Source organism: Corvus moneduloides, chromosome 3 (genome assembly GCF_009650955.1).
Source record: "Corvus moneduloides isolate bCorMon1 chromosome 3, bCorMon1.pri, whole genome shotgun sequence".
Taxonomy (NCBI): Eukaryota; Metazoa; Chordata; class Aves; order Passeriformes; family Corvidae; genus Corvus; species Corvus moneduloides.
The window spans coordinates 88,994,966-89,010,873 of NC_045478.1; the positions used below are offsets into that span (position 1 = coordinate 88,994,966).

The window sequence follows — 15,908 nt, forward strand, 5'->3', positions numbered from 1 at the left end:
CTGGGGTTTTTAAAATTATTTAAACAAAAACTAGAATTAAAAAGAAGGTTGCACCAAATAATTTAATTTATTTTTATCCAATGGAACTTCTTTCCCCTGTCTTATTGTAGTCAGGGAAGAACTACTACAGGTGTTTGGGGTAGGAAATGCATCCTACCCCAAGCACCTGACCTATTGTTCATGTATCTGAAAAGTTCCCCATACGTAAGAAGAACAAAGTGGAACCACAAAAACTTCCAGCTACAGAAATATAATGAATTTTGCAAGAAATAATCAATCAAAACACAGGGACTTGCACAATATTTGTGCTGACAGTGAAGGACTTGTTTGTACAAAAAGTGTAGGAAACAGACTGTAAATAGTCTCATTATCTGGTCAGCCCAAGGTATCATAATTACATGATAACAACTAACACTCTTTCTCACTTGAAATACATAGCAAAGCTATTGTAGATTTCAAAGTGGTTGTGACCTACATTCACTGATTTCAGCATTATGACTCCAGCTTGGGAGTGTATTGTTCCATAAGTACACATCTCTCTGTGAATGGGACCCAACACATTGGGACTTAACTGGTTTAATGCCAGCAGCCACACTTCCAATCACAAATTACATACCTCCCCCTCAACCTACCTTGTCAGCCTCTCGATGGTCTGCACGTGAACGTTACAGTGAGTCTGTGCAAGAATAGCCTCGTGCTGGGCACAGTTCAGGCACAGACCACCAACCTGGGTAGAATTTCTGGCTGCAACGAGCGACTTCTGGTGTTGCAGCCTTTCTTCCAAATCTTTGCATGTCTTCTGAGATTCTGAAAGGTCTTTTCTAGAAAGAAGAAATAAAAAATATTATTTGTGAAATTATATATTTCTACAAGTTATATCCATATACAATATATGATTACAAATGTAACCTAAAAAGAACTGTAAGTATCCCTGTAATGAACATTATTTTACACATTTCAATAGGCTAAGGAAGACTTTAACAGAAAAATAACAGTTGAACTGCCCAATCAAAATTACTAAAAGACAGAACAATACTGTGTTAATTTGTTTCTTCCCCTGTAGTATCAGAAAATATTGAAGTTAAACAGAAAATTATTAGATGAAATACTTGTAGGCTTACATTTTGTCTGAACAGAGTATAATATTCATTAGCAAAAACTACTATCAGCCATATAAATATTTCAATACTCTTAACAATTTTCTGTTGTTTTTATTAATAACATCACTAACTTCATATTTATTCTCTGCTCCCTAGACAAGAATCCAGACATAATCAGCACATTCACCCAGATCCAGCAATATACATAACTTGAGGTCAAACACATGCAGAAAAACAGCCTGAGTTTTTTACTTGTCTCCAAAATTTTTACCAGGTGCTCTGAAGACTTTTCTCCAGAATTTCCAAGCATGTGTCAGGCTGGGGAGCTCACAAGCAATAGGAATGTTAACATCAGGAAGTTCCAGACAAATGCACACTGTGCACATATAGATCAATTTGACAAATTGTGCAATGAATCCAAAACTTTGGGTTTGTTATGCAGGCCATCTGGGCAGCATACACATAGGAAGTCTGACACATTCTGGTTGCATCGGATTTACTGTGCACATGATATATACACTGCATGCATTCTTATTTCCATCTGGAAAATCTTCTGTGCACTTTTTCCAATTTTAGTACTTGGTCTATTACATATAATTCACTGTAACCTGAGCAGAATTTGCTCTGCTTATATCCTTAGACAGTCATGGTGGAACAAACCTATTGTTGGAAAGCCTTGGCCAGAAATCAGCAAGTGCTGCGTATATTCATCCTTGAAGTTAGAAGGAAAGATAGTCCCACTGAAAGTGATATAATTTCTCACTTCAATAAAATTTAGCTTTGCAGAACTTCCTGTTTGCAAGATTGTGCCTCTTAGGAGAAATCAAGAGGCAGAATAATATACTTGAGGAACTTTTGAGACAACCTTAGCCTCCAAGAATTATTTTTGAGTAAATATAACATTTGAGGCCAAGGGGGGAAAAAAATAAAAATTGGATTATACAGCTGAAATTTAAGATCCTCCTTTACATTCACTAACACAACTGGCTTTGCAGGTTTCAGATTTCACCAATGCAGAGAGCATTATTTAAACTTGTCTCCCTAGCAATAACTGGTTTTACACACAGAAAAGTCTAGCATTTTCAATTATACGAAACTACGATTTATTCAGGGAAAAACATAATTAAACAGACTCAGCAGCAGTATTATTAATGTATGTGTACAGGGGGAAGCTCAGTCCTGAAAACCAAATCATTAAGTGGTTGTTTCTTCCTCTGTTTTTACATAGTTTGCTACTTTCAAACCTTGAATATTTTGAGGAGTACATAAGGACTTACTTTCAAATATTTTTGCATTTAAAGATGTGCAGGTCACACAGCTAGAAATATGCCTGTATGCTTCAAAATTATGTTTTCCTGCTCCAAAATTATGTGGCCTAAACTAGTTTGATGCTTAAGATCTCCAAAATTTACAATATAAAATATTAGCAGAAGGCAGCTAATTATGGGAGTCATCACGCAAGTTAAAATTTTAACTTGTCTTTTTTCTTTGATTGGTCCATCTTACATCACCTTTTTTTAGGGGAAAGAGGGTAAAAAAGATAAGATGTTTTATATTGCTACTGTTTCTATAAAATAGCACTACATTCCATTTTGCTACAGTTATATCTGAGAGAACTTAATAGAAAACCGGTTTTCAGGGACACTATCAGAAGACACAACATTCACCCATTCAGGCATTCTCTTAGTTAAATTCAGTTTAAGAGTGGTTCATGCTGTTATGTGGTGACAATTTATTAAGGATCATTTTAAGAAAAAAAAAGTTCACTTTACCTTAGAGACTGTATTTGAGCATCAAGGATACTGACTTTTTCTTGATAAAGAAGTTTTAGGTTCTCCTTTAGAAAAGATGGGAGAAAAGATATGTCTTGCATTCTTCATAATAGTCTTTACAAATAAACCTAGACTTTACCCACATTCTTTTCCCCTGAGGACATAAACCTGTTGAAATACTAGTGGCAGAGAAACCTAAATGTTTCACACTTCTGAAAATCTAAAAAGTGAACAACCCTCCCATTTTTTATTGCTAAATAAGGTTTTTTGCCAGATCCTCATATGGTAAATTGTTTCAGCTCCAACTGCAGTCCTCAGTTCTCTACAATGATTCAGAGAAATTGATGATCATGTCTCAAGCTTGCTCTTGCTCTCCCACAAGTCAGCAGATTTTAAAAAGGAATTATGAAAAACTTCAACTACACAGGCTATTTATTTATAATACAGTGAGTTACTCATTACCTGGTGAAGAACTAGGTATATGAATCAACCACACCCATGTTAAATACAATGGTGATAACAAACCAGATAAAGCACTACAAATTTAGCTCACTATGCTTGGAAAGAAGTTACAATCAACATTATTCTCCTACTTTAAGTGTGGCAGATGAAGAAAAGAGCAATTACTGTAAAAACTAGCTTTCAAACAACTGCATCAGTGACCACTGAGGTCTTCAGCTCTAAAATAATAGCATAAAAATACCAAAACTATATTTTTCTATTAAAAAACCCCAAATCCCATATAATTAAAGAATTAAAGTACCCTATAAATTCCAGAGTACACAAATGCACATGGATAAAATATCTCAAAACTTTTCGATTAGCCAAGTTTTTCTCCCAAAAGATAGCAACACTACCCCACTACTTCAGAGCAAAAGGAAAATTAATATCTTCTGAAATAAAAAATACAGGAAGAGACAACATCATCTCAAAATTACTAGGACTCCTCTGTATCTCTCAAAGCACAAGATGTAATTCAGCTTAGGGAAAGCAGATTGCACAAAGCTATTTCTGTACCTTAGTGAGCCTGTGCTGCTCCAGGAGCAGAACAACTTGTTATGAAAGAGCTTGTGTGGAGGGCTACATAAGTTACACCAGCCAAATTCCCACCTGCTTGGGCGCTGTGCTACTCGTAAGAATCTCCAAAGTACAGTGAAGCCGTTATCTTTAAACAAGAATTATCTCTGGGAAGTCATCATGTGCAGATACAATCTGCCATCTGTGTCTAACTGCACAATAATATTAATTAGGGTGTAACGAGGTTTCAGAAAATAAAATTTGAGCTCAGATTAAGGTTCAGTCAACTAAAACTTCTCCTGTCTCTGTTACAAGGTTGATCATCAGAACTGGAACAACAACAAAGCACTGAACAGCTTTGCAAAGGTAAGACTCTGTGAAGCAAGGTAATACCAACCAGTCCTACAGGCCATTTTGCTTTGTCTCCAGAAGCTGCTGTAACAAAAGCCTGATCTTTGTTATGTGCTGCTGATGAGGTGACAGGCTGGTGTGTGCTGCAGTCTTTACCACCTACAGGCCAGGAGTTCTGAGTATTTGCCTAAAATAAAAGTATTAATGCTTCAGTTATGATTATGTAGGCTGGTTTTTTAAACAAATGTACTTATGTAAGTATTGAATTTTATAATCTTCAGTAGAATATAAGAACCAATAAACAAGTTAATTAGGTTAGCAACCTATGATAATGATGTCACCCAAGGAAATCCATGTTCACAAATTCTCATTAAATTTTGACTAAAATTCTGTTTGCAGACAACCATTTGTAGACCCTTCCATAAAAATAATCTGGCCAGATCCTTGAGCACTGATGAAAGGAACAAAAAATAAAAACTTACTGAGACATCTAGAAGAGTTTGTTCTCTCAACGTGTATTCTGCAGTTAAGAATTTCAGTTTCTGATGGAGCTCCTCATTTTCAAGTAAAACTGCCTGTTCTCGATCTTTCATCCCACACAACTCGTCCTATAGGATAAAGGAATTGCATTTAAAAGCTTCCTTAAGACGGCTGTCAATATTGGGATACATCTTGAGACCAAGGGTCTCGACTAACATTCTGAACTATTTTAACCCTTTAAGAGAGACTAAGAAAACTCAAAAGACAGATTTTGTATTTTTGCAGCTGAAATTCCCATAAAACTTCTTTTAAAAAAAATGCTAATTTGTATTTGTGATGGGACATAAAAATGTCTTCAAAGATCCTTAAAAGCCAGACACCAAGACACAGGGTAATGGATCTACTGAACTGCATTTGGCTCACTTTTGGTCATTACAGCAATCAATCTCAAGTCTAAGTGTAAGCTGCTTTTAATGCAATTCTTCATATTTGGGAGACCAGGGGTTTAGTAGGTCAAATATGTTGTCTGATACCTTGTAAAACTTCACTTCTGCTTCCAAATGGTTAATGTACTGCGACTGATCATTGATTACAGGAACGAGATCGGAAAGGGCTGGTAAGTCTCCAGGCACAGCTTCTGTGGGTTTCTGAAGGAAGTTAAGAATAGCATGTGTTACGTTCTGGTTTTCCATTGTTGCAGTTAAGATGCTGCTTGCACACAGAATACAACCTACAGTTTTCTGTTAAGGATTCACAAAATGCACAGAGTTGTTAATGGAGTCTTCTCAGAGGAGCAACAGGTATATTTCTAGCACTAGCTCATGATTCTGGAGGAAAACAAACATCTGTATGCTGATCCCTACCTATTTTTGAAACTCGTACAATTCTAACACCTGTGATTTTGGGTCTGAAACGTGCCTTTTTGTGCAAAAATATTCCATTATATACTTCTCAAATATAACTGAAGTCTAAAAAGACCAAAAATTCAGAAACCTACATCCTTGTTTTTAAATATTACTTTTGAAATATTCACCATTCAAAAAAAACCCCAAAGAAAAACCCCACAAATCAAAATAAAAAAAAGTAAACCAAGGTACTAATGGCTAGCTATTATACCTACTAGTTATCTTATTTACAGATTCTGCAAACAATATATTAAAATTTCTTGTCCAATCTTTATAAAGGTATAATCCTTCAATCAGGATGAGGTGAAAGTTTCTAGCTACAAAAACCTTACAGTGAAATTATATCAAATATAAGTATTAGCTTTTTTAAAGAGGGGGACACTTGAAATATCTGGAACCAGGATTGCAGAGACAAATGGAAGATGTCCAGAACCATCTGAAAAAAATATCCCTTTAGAGAAGGAATTCCAAATTTGCAACATATTCTGCCTGGCTCAGTACACATAAGCCCCATGTTCTATTGACTCAGAATTCACCTTGATTTAAATTCCTAATCCTACTTTATAAATTAAATTTTAAAAAAAGGAATCACACTTGTTAAAGTATATATGATATAGCCTTGATAATATTTGTAAGTCAACTGTTTCTCTGGCTCCTATTGATCCCTCTCTCTTCTCAGAAAGCATAATAAATATCTTGCAGCTGAGACCTCCAGCTGCCTCCCTGAAAAGATTATACCACAGCAGCGTTAGAAAATGTGGAAAAACTCCATTTCTATTAAAATTATTTTTCACTGAAAAACAGTTATAATGTTTCACCTGAGAAACATCACTGCAATGTAAACAATAGTGCTAAGGAATGTTTCACTAAAAGGAAAATAACAGGTAGTACATTTTCTCAACACAAAAAGAACAGAGGACCTCTGTGACTTTTTTTTACCTTTTTAACAATATAACTGTTATAAATTGATTATAAATTAATTCGGGATTTTTAAATTAATGTTCTCACAATATAATGTGAAACAGGGTGAAAGAACAGAGGTCAGGGGAGTCATGGATGTAAATTAGGCCAGGTACTAAAATCAGAACTGAAAGACACATCTGATCAGTATGAATTACAAAACAATTATGCCTGAGTCTCGGAAAAGTCGTTCACATTCAAATACTTAATATTGAAAAGGATTTATAAATTATAAATGCTTAGCAGCATTAGAAGCCAGCATTCTACACGGTGACAAACAGTTTTGCCAACATCACAAATAATTTGGCCCACCTTGGACTTTTCCTGAATGCCTCAAATTTCAAGCATCTAAACCACAGAACTAGAGAAACTCTGCCACCCTATAAACTGGCAGGAAACAACAGGAATCCATCCATCACATCTCCAGCTTAAGAACAGTGTCAGGAAACGAGGCTGGGTACAGCTAGGTTAGCCAAAACCCAGCCAGCAGAACTGCAGTTGTTATACAAAGCAATCTTGCAGGGCCTGGACCTCAGGTGATGAAGCGTAGAGCAGAAGGAAAATTTCTGCCCAACCATCTGGGTGTAATCAAAGAAAAGATGTACTCATTTGATGTCTACTGCAACTTTAATCAATGGGAAAGAAAAGGGAATTTTGTTAAGACAATATTATTTGTATGTATGAAGTGTGGTAAAGGTTACTAAAGAGTATAATTTTCATGAAATGTTATATTTAGCTATAGATCCTGCAGTCATTTACTATTCAGCAGTCATCTGGTATTTCAGCATCACTCAAAGCAAAAGATTAAGGTTACTCATAACCTAAGTTTGCTTGCCTTGACCTTGGGGAAATTTGATTCTTCTTATAAAAGAATCATTTCTGCAGTGTCCAGTAAATCACCAGACAAGCTTGTATTTTATGAGGTTTTGGGCTTTTTTTTGGTGTGTGTGCAATTTTGCAGTTCAACATCTTTTTGAGCTTTACACGTTGTCTGTCTTCAGAACACTTTCATATCCTCAAGCAGATGGAGGACAGCTGCAAAGGAGAATAAAGTCACCACTTCACAGGATGTCTCTCACTGGAAACTTCAAGAGGAAGAAATGGGACAATGCTGTACCAATACAGTAAATTCCTATTTTTTCTCTGAAAACTGAAACTTCCCACTATAAGTAGAAAACTTCACCAAAGATGGAATAAAAGATTCTTTCCCTCGCTTCCAAGGCTAAATACAAACTGATACTGATTCATGTCATGCCAAAGTCAACCAATGATGCATTGATCCCTTGAGCTACAAAACACTAACTCTTTCCTATGCCTTTATGAGGCAAAATACCTGGCAGGACAACCATACTAAACTCGTGGATCATAGAACACTCAGAAAAGTTAACTTTAAATAAAATTCCTTAATGTCAGAACAGTAGAGCTATGCTTCTTACACAGGCTGAAAGCAACACAGAAGGAATACAGGTTTTAGATCACTCTGCTGTTAACTTCGACAGCAAAGAGCTGTTTGTCTTGCTTAGTATAATCTAAAAATATTCAGTGTAGGCCATCAAAAGATAAAACTGCAACAGTGCTTTTGAATTATTTTTCTATAGAGGTTCTAGCAACTAGCAGCTGCTCTGTAACTGAACGGTGCATTGCACATACTTTGGTGCAGTTCTGCTCCAATAAAGCAGCATCTGAGAAGCCCATGTAAGGGTGTAAACAAACTTTGACAGAGGCCACTGCATTTTGGCAGAGAACTACAAAACCTGTTTTTGTATGAATGTCTCTAATTCTTTCAAGGAAAAGCATAGTTAAAGCACAAGAAGGACATTGAGAATCCTTAAGGTACAGTCAAAGGAAAACAGCGGATGCTTTTTCAGAAATTTTCCCTTGTTGTCTATCCCAAGTGTTTTCAAAACAAAAAGGATGGATGACCCCACTGTATGGTCAACAAAAGCGGAGAAAAGTCTAAACCCTGTATTATAGATTCCTTTTATTCCACTATGGTCATAAGCATACCAAGTTCTGGCCATAGTCTCAGGAACCTTCCATATTTAAGACTGTAAAAATGATTCAGTGTTTCTTTTTTCCCCTGTATACTACAAAATCAGCACTCATTCAAACAACACAAATGAAACCAGAAGAAACATACGTGTAATGACTTCTTCCTTCTTGAGGGAGACTCTTCACTTTCCATTCTTTCTTGGCGTTGCAACAACATTTTAAGTTGGTTAACTAAGAAGAGATAAAAACCATTATAACCAATAAATAATTACTTTTTCATTGAAATTAGTATGATTCCTCAACATGTTTAAACCATTTGCTTTCGGAGTTATCTTACCTGCGTGACTGTGCTGCAGTTCCTGACTGGCTGCATTCCCACAGTCATCCTTGTCCCTGTCTGCATTGTCACTGCCCTCATCCACAGCAGACTGGTCAAATCCAATGCCATCCTCACCTTTTGCCAAGGCATGTTTCAGTTGAGAGATGCTTTCAATGGCACGTTCTAAAAAAACCCAACCACATCATTGGCCACAATAAGCAACACAAAAGAAAGTATTTACTGGTTGATATTTTAAATGGAAAAAAACATAAGAGAACTAAAAGCATTCAGCATGTGTCTAGCTAGACTACTTGACCTAAACTCAGACACTGGAAGCAATTATCTAATGCAAACAGCCAAAACAACTACTATATTTGCAAAACATTTACTAAACACTAATTTTTCAGAGAAGAGCGATAAATAGCATCTTAGCCCCTCAACAGCACTCTGCAGCAGCACAAATAATAATATACTTGACCCTAAAATATCTCCTAGCATATGAACCTTCCATACTTTTCAATGAACCTAACTCTCATGCTGCATTTTGTACAATATGCAGGACTGGAAACCAAGAACAATATTTTTGCATTTTAGTGGTGCCACCATATATTACAAAGCAATGTATCACAAATGAAACAAATACCTGAGTAAATGAAGTAGTAACTCAGCAAACCAAGCCAACATAAAACAGTTATTTAAAAAAGACCAATGACTTCTGAACAAGTGTGAAAAATAAATAACAACACACACGATTCTAGAAAAAAACCCTACAAACACAACAGAAAACCTCTATCCAGGTGAATAGAAATATTTTCAAGAACTGACTTACTGACAGATGATATAGTAAAGGTCTTATCTAATGTTCAATATATTTTTCTTCCTTTTCTAATTTTTTTATTTGATTCAGCTGACTTCACAGAAATCATAAATGCCAATCATAAATGCCATATCACTCTGATAAAGCTGAACATTTCCAATATGCCAAGAAAGAAATTTGAGCGATTTGCAGCTAAGAGATAAAAACTGAATTGGAAATCACAAAATATGGGCTTGGTTTTAGATAAGGATAGATCTACTTTGCAGCACTGGACCTCAGACAACTCACTTATTACTTCTCTATTTCAACTGCCAATGTAGTTGTGAGATGGTTAGTTCATTTGCTCCCCAGTAAGCAATGTATATACTACCCAGAGAAGACAGAGTAGTAACCTGAGTAGTATGGCTTCATGCAATGTTGAACAAAGCAGGATCTCCAGGTTCTGCTGTAATGCCAAGTGAACCAAGAAAATGGCCCATACGTCAGTCACAGAGCGTCAGTCACAAAGGGTGAGACAGTCCTCCAACACCCTTCACAGCCACTTCACGGAGTACAAGGACACTTGTTTGTGTTTCTCCTCAGTAATGTCATAGTCATTTGTGACTATCAGTCACAACTCCTCTGAATCAGAAAAGTTTCATTAATAGTTAATAATTTTAATTTAAAACAAAACCCCACACTCTCAAAACCTCACTTGACTTTCAGAAACAGGAAATTACAGCCATTTTCTTCGTTTAGCCCTGAATTCTTTGCAGGGCTACTCTTCCGTAAGACTATAACACTATGAAACTTTTAGGTATAAATGCCCACAGAACAGCAATTTCACTCTTGTAAGCCAAGGTTATAAGGAAACATCTTTTATTGGAGTAACTGCTACAATTAGAAAAATGGTAACCTTTCCAACACACATCTTTAATTAATTTTTACATGCTTGTAATTTCTAAATTGATATGATGCATACATAGCTAAAAATATTTCTTGTCACTGGCAAAAAATCCTTCAAATAATAATCACAGTTAAGCATTTGCTAGGTAGAATTCAGAAGACATGCCTCAGAATATAGGTTGCTGTAAAAATGTTAATAGCTCTTTTCTTCCAAATAGAAAGGTAAATAGCAGTTCAAGTCAGAAAACAAAAGTTAGATAAGTATTTCAGCCTTCACTTTATCTGTATTTTCAAGTTCACTGCATCTTGACTGAAGCTCAGAAACTGACATTTTCCCCACTGAAATGGTTTCCACCATTTTTTTCAGTCTTCTTTACTTGGTTGTAACTTACCAACAACTTATAAAATACAAATAAGCCCCCAAAAAGCATTATATTTAAGAACATGTTCTCAGTCCAGTATGCCAACCATCACTCTTTTTAGCAATGCTAATTTTTAATAGTAACCTGACCCATTTCTGACCTATTAATCTTTTCTCAGCACTTCTTTTTAAAGCCCAGTTATCTTAGGGCTCACATCACCATTTCTGGTTTCTCCACCCTTTAATGGACTTAATGTAAAAGAAGGCATAAAAAGCATATTTTAAACAGTCATAATTTAGTAAAACAAACCCGAATACAATTCACAAGGCAATGACTCAAAAAAGAAGGGTTTAGGTCAAATATTTCACTTTTGGCATACTTGAGGTCTTCATCCTTTCTTGAACATTCCAGGATGCTATGAGGGCGGAAGAGCTAATTGAGAAATGGCAGAAGTATCTCCCTGATGCAAATGCTAAGATACTTAGTGAACTATGTTGCAATCATTTGTTGCCAAGAAGTGTTGTATGTCATTTATTATGTGGTGTGTCATCTGATAGCAATACAGCTCCTTCATTTCCCCATTCCCTGTTGATGTCTGTCAGAGAACCCCAGAGTATCAATATTTGCTCCACAGCCAGGGGACAAACAACAAAGGAAACCAAACCATAACCAACCAAGCTCATATATATTCATTTTCCCAGAACTTCTCTCTCTTTGTAGTATTTTGAACTCCAAGCTACTACTTTATCCACAAGGATAACACAGATCTTCTTACACTCTGTCCTTTTTTCCCATAAACATACAGGGCAGTAGTAGTGAAACACATTAAAACAATTATCAGTGGCACACTAATGCAGTTTTTTTTGGCTACGCTTTCCTGCCTCTGAAATAATGTCACCACACTCTTGAAAGTGTCATCAAGTATTTGCTTTAATTTCTTAAAAGCTTGCCTATTTCCAAAGTACTAGTGCTGCTGCCATAGGCAAAACACTCACCACTGGGAATTAGGAGGTCCCAGTGGTGTGGCTTTACATTCACCAGATACAAAACAGCCAACACTTACTTCACTAAGAGTTGAACTGGATGCCTAAAAGGGAATAAGTACATTATAGCATTTTTCCAAAGTAAGGAACATGATTTTGGGCATTAGGATAAAAGATAATGCACCAATGAGTAGAAAGATTGTTTGTTGTTTCTGCCAAATAAATATTCTAATATTAAAAATATTCTTTTTAAATACAAAAGAAATTGAAAAAACACCCACTGTTTAAAAGCAAAGGATAAAAAGATGCAAAACCTTTGTTTAAAGACAACATGATTAATTTTTTAATTAATTCAGAAGCAATTAAGTTCTAAGTGTTTCCACATTCAATCTTTTTTGGTTAAGCTCCTCCTGTAATAGTACATTTTATAGAAGCATGGTCTCAGTGAAAACATACTGCAAAAACTGCTCACATGCAGCACTATGATTTTGCGTATCAAAATCAATCAGCATCGTACTTTTCTATGTCTTAACAAGACTCTACAAAAACAATCCAAACGTGTTCCTGTTCTACGATAAAACATCACTGAAGTGCTATTTCCTATTGGAACAGCTGAGGATATAAATGAAATTGGACTCATGTCGATGAAACTTCAAAAAATAAAACTTACTTACTATTAAGCTCTTTGGTTTTCAGTGTTTAAGAGATCTGACATGATTAGGTAAAATGACAAGCTAGCAGCCAAACTTGAGGGATCAAACTCAATACATAAAAAAGACAACTGCTCCATGAAAATGCTGCCAAGTTGCCAACTATCACGTGTAAATCCCAGGCAGCTCTTGCCTGGGACAGGCAGACAACTTTTCTAACACTTCAGCAATACACAGCTGACCAAACATCAAAAAACCAAAATATATTACTGCTTATTATTTAAAGGACAGAAGCAACAAGTGATCCTGCGGTGGCCAGTTAGCCTCTGGGACAAGGGACAGAGAGAGTTCTCGGTAAGACAGTCCCTGGCACCACAGAGTTCTGTCAGATCATGGTGTCAAAAGAAGCCTCTCCCCGAATGCTTTGTTCTGTTATGGTAATCTACCCCAGTTCTGCATTCCTGGCTGGCTGTTGGCCGCTCTGCTCCCTTGCTACCTAATATGTTCCATGCCATAGAAGGTTCTCCACTCCAGGTTCCCCCATTGGCCTCTGCCCCTCACCACTCCCCCAGAGCTTCCCCATGGGTCCCCATTCCCTAGTCCTGCCTTGTACCCCTGTGCCCTCAGATCATTGGTTTCTGCTGCTAGCCCCACGCCCGTACTTAAGCTTGAGTTCTTCGTTGTTCTGGGTCTTTGCCTCTAGAACCCTCCACAGCATGGTAGGAATAAACTGCGTCTGTGGAAATCTATGCAAGACCCTTCCTGCCTCTTTGCCATTGAGCCATATTACTGCATCTACCCGTGCATTTGTGCATGCACACGTGTGAGCGTGTGTGGCTGATCCTGCTGAGCGGCTTCGCTTTGGAGACGCTTTTTAGAGATCGCTACACCTCGCACTCCGGCACAGAAGCTGCAGGGCCAGAGACAGCGATATGATCCTAATCCAGGATCAAGACCATACTATTCCAGGTACAGAGATATCCTATCCCTCATTTCATCAAAACTTGAATGCACCTCTGGACTAGACTAAGTCCAATTAAGCATAATACTTTAGACAAAACCAATAGAGCCATGACTGAAACACAAGTTAACATTCAAAAAGCACATGACATATATTCTACATGATGAATAAATACACGTCAATGCCCTGAAAGAAGCATTGATAACTACAGTTATTTGCTGTATTCACTGTCACTACAAAACCTAAGTAGTACTCCCTGGAAATATAATATAGTTATCCCTTTTTCCAGAAAAGTATCTTTGTATAAATATAAATGGTATATTTCTTTTTTTAATATGGGATTGTCAATAATACTCCTGAACAATTTTTTTTTTACATTGGAGACACATCAAAGATCCATTCAACTTGTCAAAAGAAAAAAACATAGAAACTAGAGTCAGGAGACTCAGAAGTCAAATACAACATGAAAAAGGTAGCTATATTTCCAAAGTAGTCATCAGCTTTGGGGGAAACAAAACAAAACAAAACAAAAAAAAGGTCAGTGTAAGAACAATTTGCCATTGAAGTCAAACCAGAAAAAAACCCCAGAAGGCACTCAACTGGGTTAGCATTGCCTAAACAAGAGATGTTTTTTCAGGCACGGCACAGAACTCTTTAAAAAGAGTACTCCTTTAAATGAAAGCACCAAAGCTACCTCATTCATGGACTCGGAAATGCCATAGAAAATACTCTGGGAGCAAAAGAACCAATCATCCAAAACAACAGAATTGCCTGAAAGACGCGAAAAATAACTCCAGCTGGTGGAGGCATTAAGCAACATAAATTGAAGAAAACAAGTGGCAACTCTATGAAAAAGTTGTAAGTCTGTCACCCAAAGCAAACAGTCCAGTTCTAATAATGTCTACAAGAACATGAAGTTGGCTGTAAATTCAACAAACAGCATCACTTTCTAATATCTCATGGTTCCCAATCAGCAAACAGCATTAGAAAATTAAAGGAATTACACCGATTCTTTAGGTCTTGAAAAAACCCAAACCAAACCACTGTAGAATTTTTGTGAAACAGTAACTGACAAAACAGACAACTAGACAAGTTAGTGAAAACAGAAAGAATATGTCAATTTAAAAAAAACTTCCCTGTCCAAAATTAGATCAACATTTGCTTCTATTGACAACTAAAAATCTAAAATATAGTATCATATTAACTCTTCTGGGATAGCATTTCAGTCAAGTAACTGCTGAAAAATACTGAAACTGAGAATTTGGTTATAAGATTTTTTTTTGTTTAGCACATCTTGGAACTTACTTTACTTCCCATTCTGACATGCAGCTATTCTTCTTTATTGGCTGCCAAACACAGGTATGCTACCATGGAAGTAACACACTATATGGCAGTTTTGAGACTAAAAGTATCCTATCTATCACTACCTGTGCTGCTAGGATTTTACATGCAGCAATGAGCACCACCAGGCTGTTCATTAGTCAGGCCTCAAAATATCCCAAGATGTGTGAAATGCTCAGCTGTTTCAAAATAATGAATCCTTTTGATTTGGTTTCTTGGTCTCTATTGTTGCTTTGTATTATATGAGAAATAGGCAGTTTTCAGCACAACTTTTACCAAGCTATCATCTTTAAAACACAGGGTTCTCTGGAGCTGCAGCAGTCATTGTCACGAGTTCTTAAACCAAGCGCTTTATGTGGAGCATAAAGCACTTGCCTAAGGTATAGAAACCCTCACATGTGAAAGCCGCATTGCCCAGTTCCTTTTGACAGATTCTCCACCCCTAAAAGAACATTTTATGTTCAGAATACCTAGAAACAACTGCTAGATAAAAATAAAAAGGCTAAGCAAAAAACAATTTAGAATGTAATTCTTAGCTGCTTCAGTGTCACAGCTAACTTGTTGTGATGGAAACTGGGCTACATACTCATTTTTTCTAAGATGGCTTTGACTTCCCATCTCTCCTGTTTTATTTTTGGAACCACATAAAACAGCCACAAAATGAAACTTTATTTGTAAAAGTCTTATATTTTCATCTGTTTCTCTCAGAGTTTGCATCTCCGTTCTCTGAAATATGTAGGACACTGCACTCAGCAATGCAGTGGAATACAGAATGTAATTTCCCCAAGTTCCTAGGGCAGACTAGAGGCAGACAGGATGACTGTATCAGGCTCAGTACCTATAAAGGATGGTTTGCCCCTCCTTTGCTCCTGCTCTTATACGGTCTCAGGTCCAACAGTGAGCCAATGCTCTTTACTCAAGAGGCAGAAAACTCAACATTAAAAATAAGCTAATAGTTCTCTGTTCAAACCAGAAATATGCCAGAAACAAAGAAGTCGACTCTAAATAGTCTT

At 36.6% G+C, this 15,908-nt stretch overlaps 1 protein-coding gene across 6 annotated transcripts in view; it reads right to left on the reverse strand.

Moving 5' to 3' along the window:
* Positions 1-15,908, reverse strand: part of SDCCAG8 (SHH signaling and ciliogenesis regulator SDCCAG8) — a 109,030-nt gene that overhangs the window by 90,347 nt on the left and 2,775 nt on the right. For 5 of the 6 annotated variants that reach the window (XR_004238881.1, XM_032102662.1, XM_032102665.1 and 2 more), the window contains exons 2-8: positions 8,915-9,079; positions 8,726-8,808; positions 5,254-5,367; positions 4,723-4,848; positions 4,287-4,427; positions 2,873-2,937; positions 633-821 (exon numbers count right to left, since the gene is read on the reverse strand). Coding sequence is in view for 5 of the 6 variants with exons in the window: in XM_032102662.1 (XP_031958553.1) it covers positions 633-821; positions 2,873-2,937; positions 4,287-4,427; positions 4,723-4,848; positions 5,254-5,367; positions 8,726-8,808; positions 8,915-9,079 (883 nt within the window). In the remaining variant the exon portion in view is untranslated. Of the gene's footprint in view, positions 1-632; positions 822-2,872; positions 2,938-4,286; positions 4,428-4,722; positions 4,849-5,253; positions 5,368-8,725; positions 8,809-8,914; positions 9,080-10,105; positions 12,131-15,908 lie in introns of those variants that run through there. The other variant, XM_032102664.1, reaches the window with a different exon arrangement.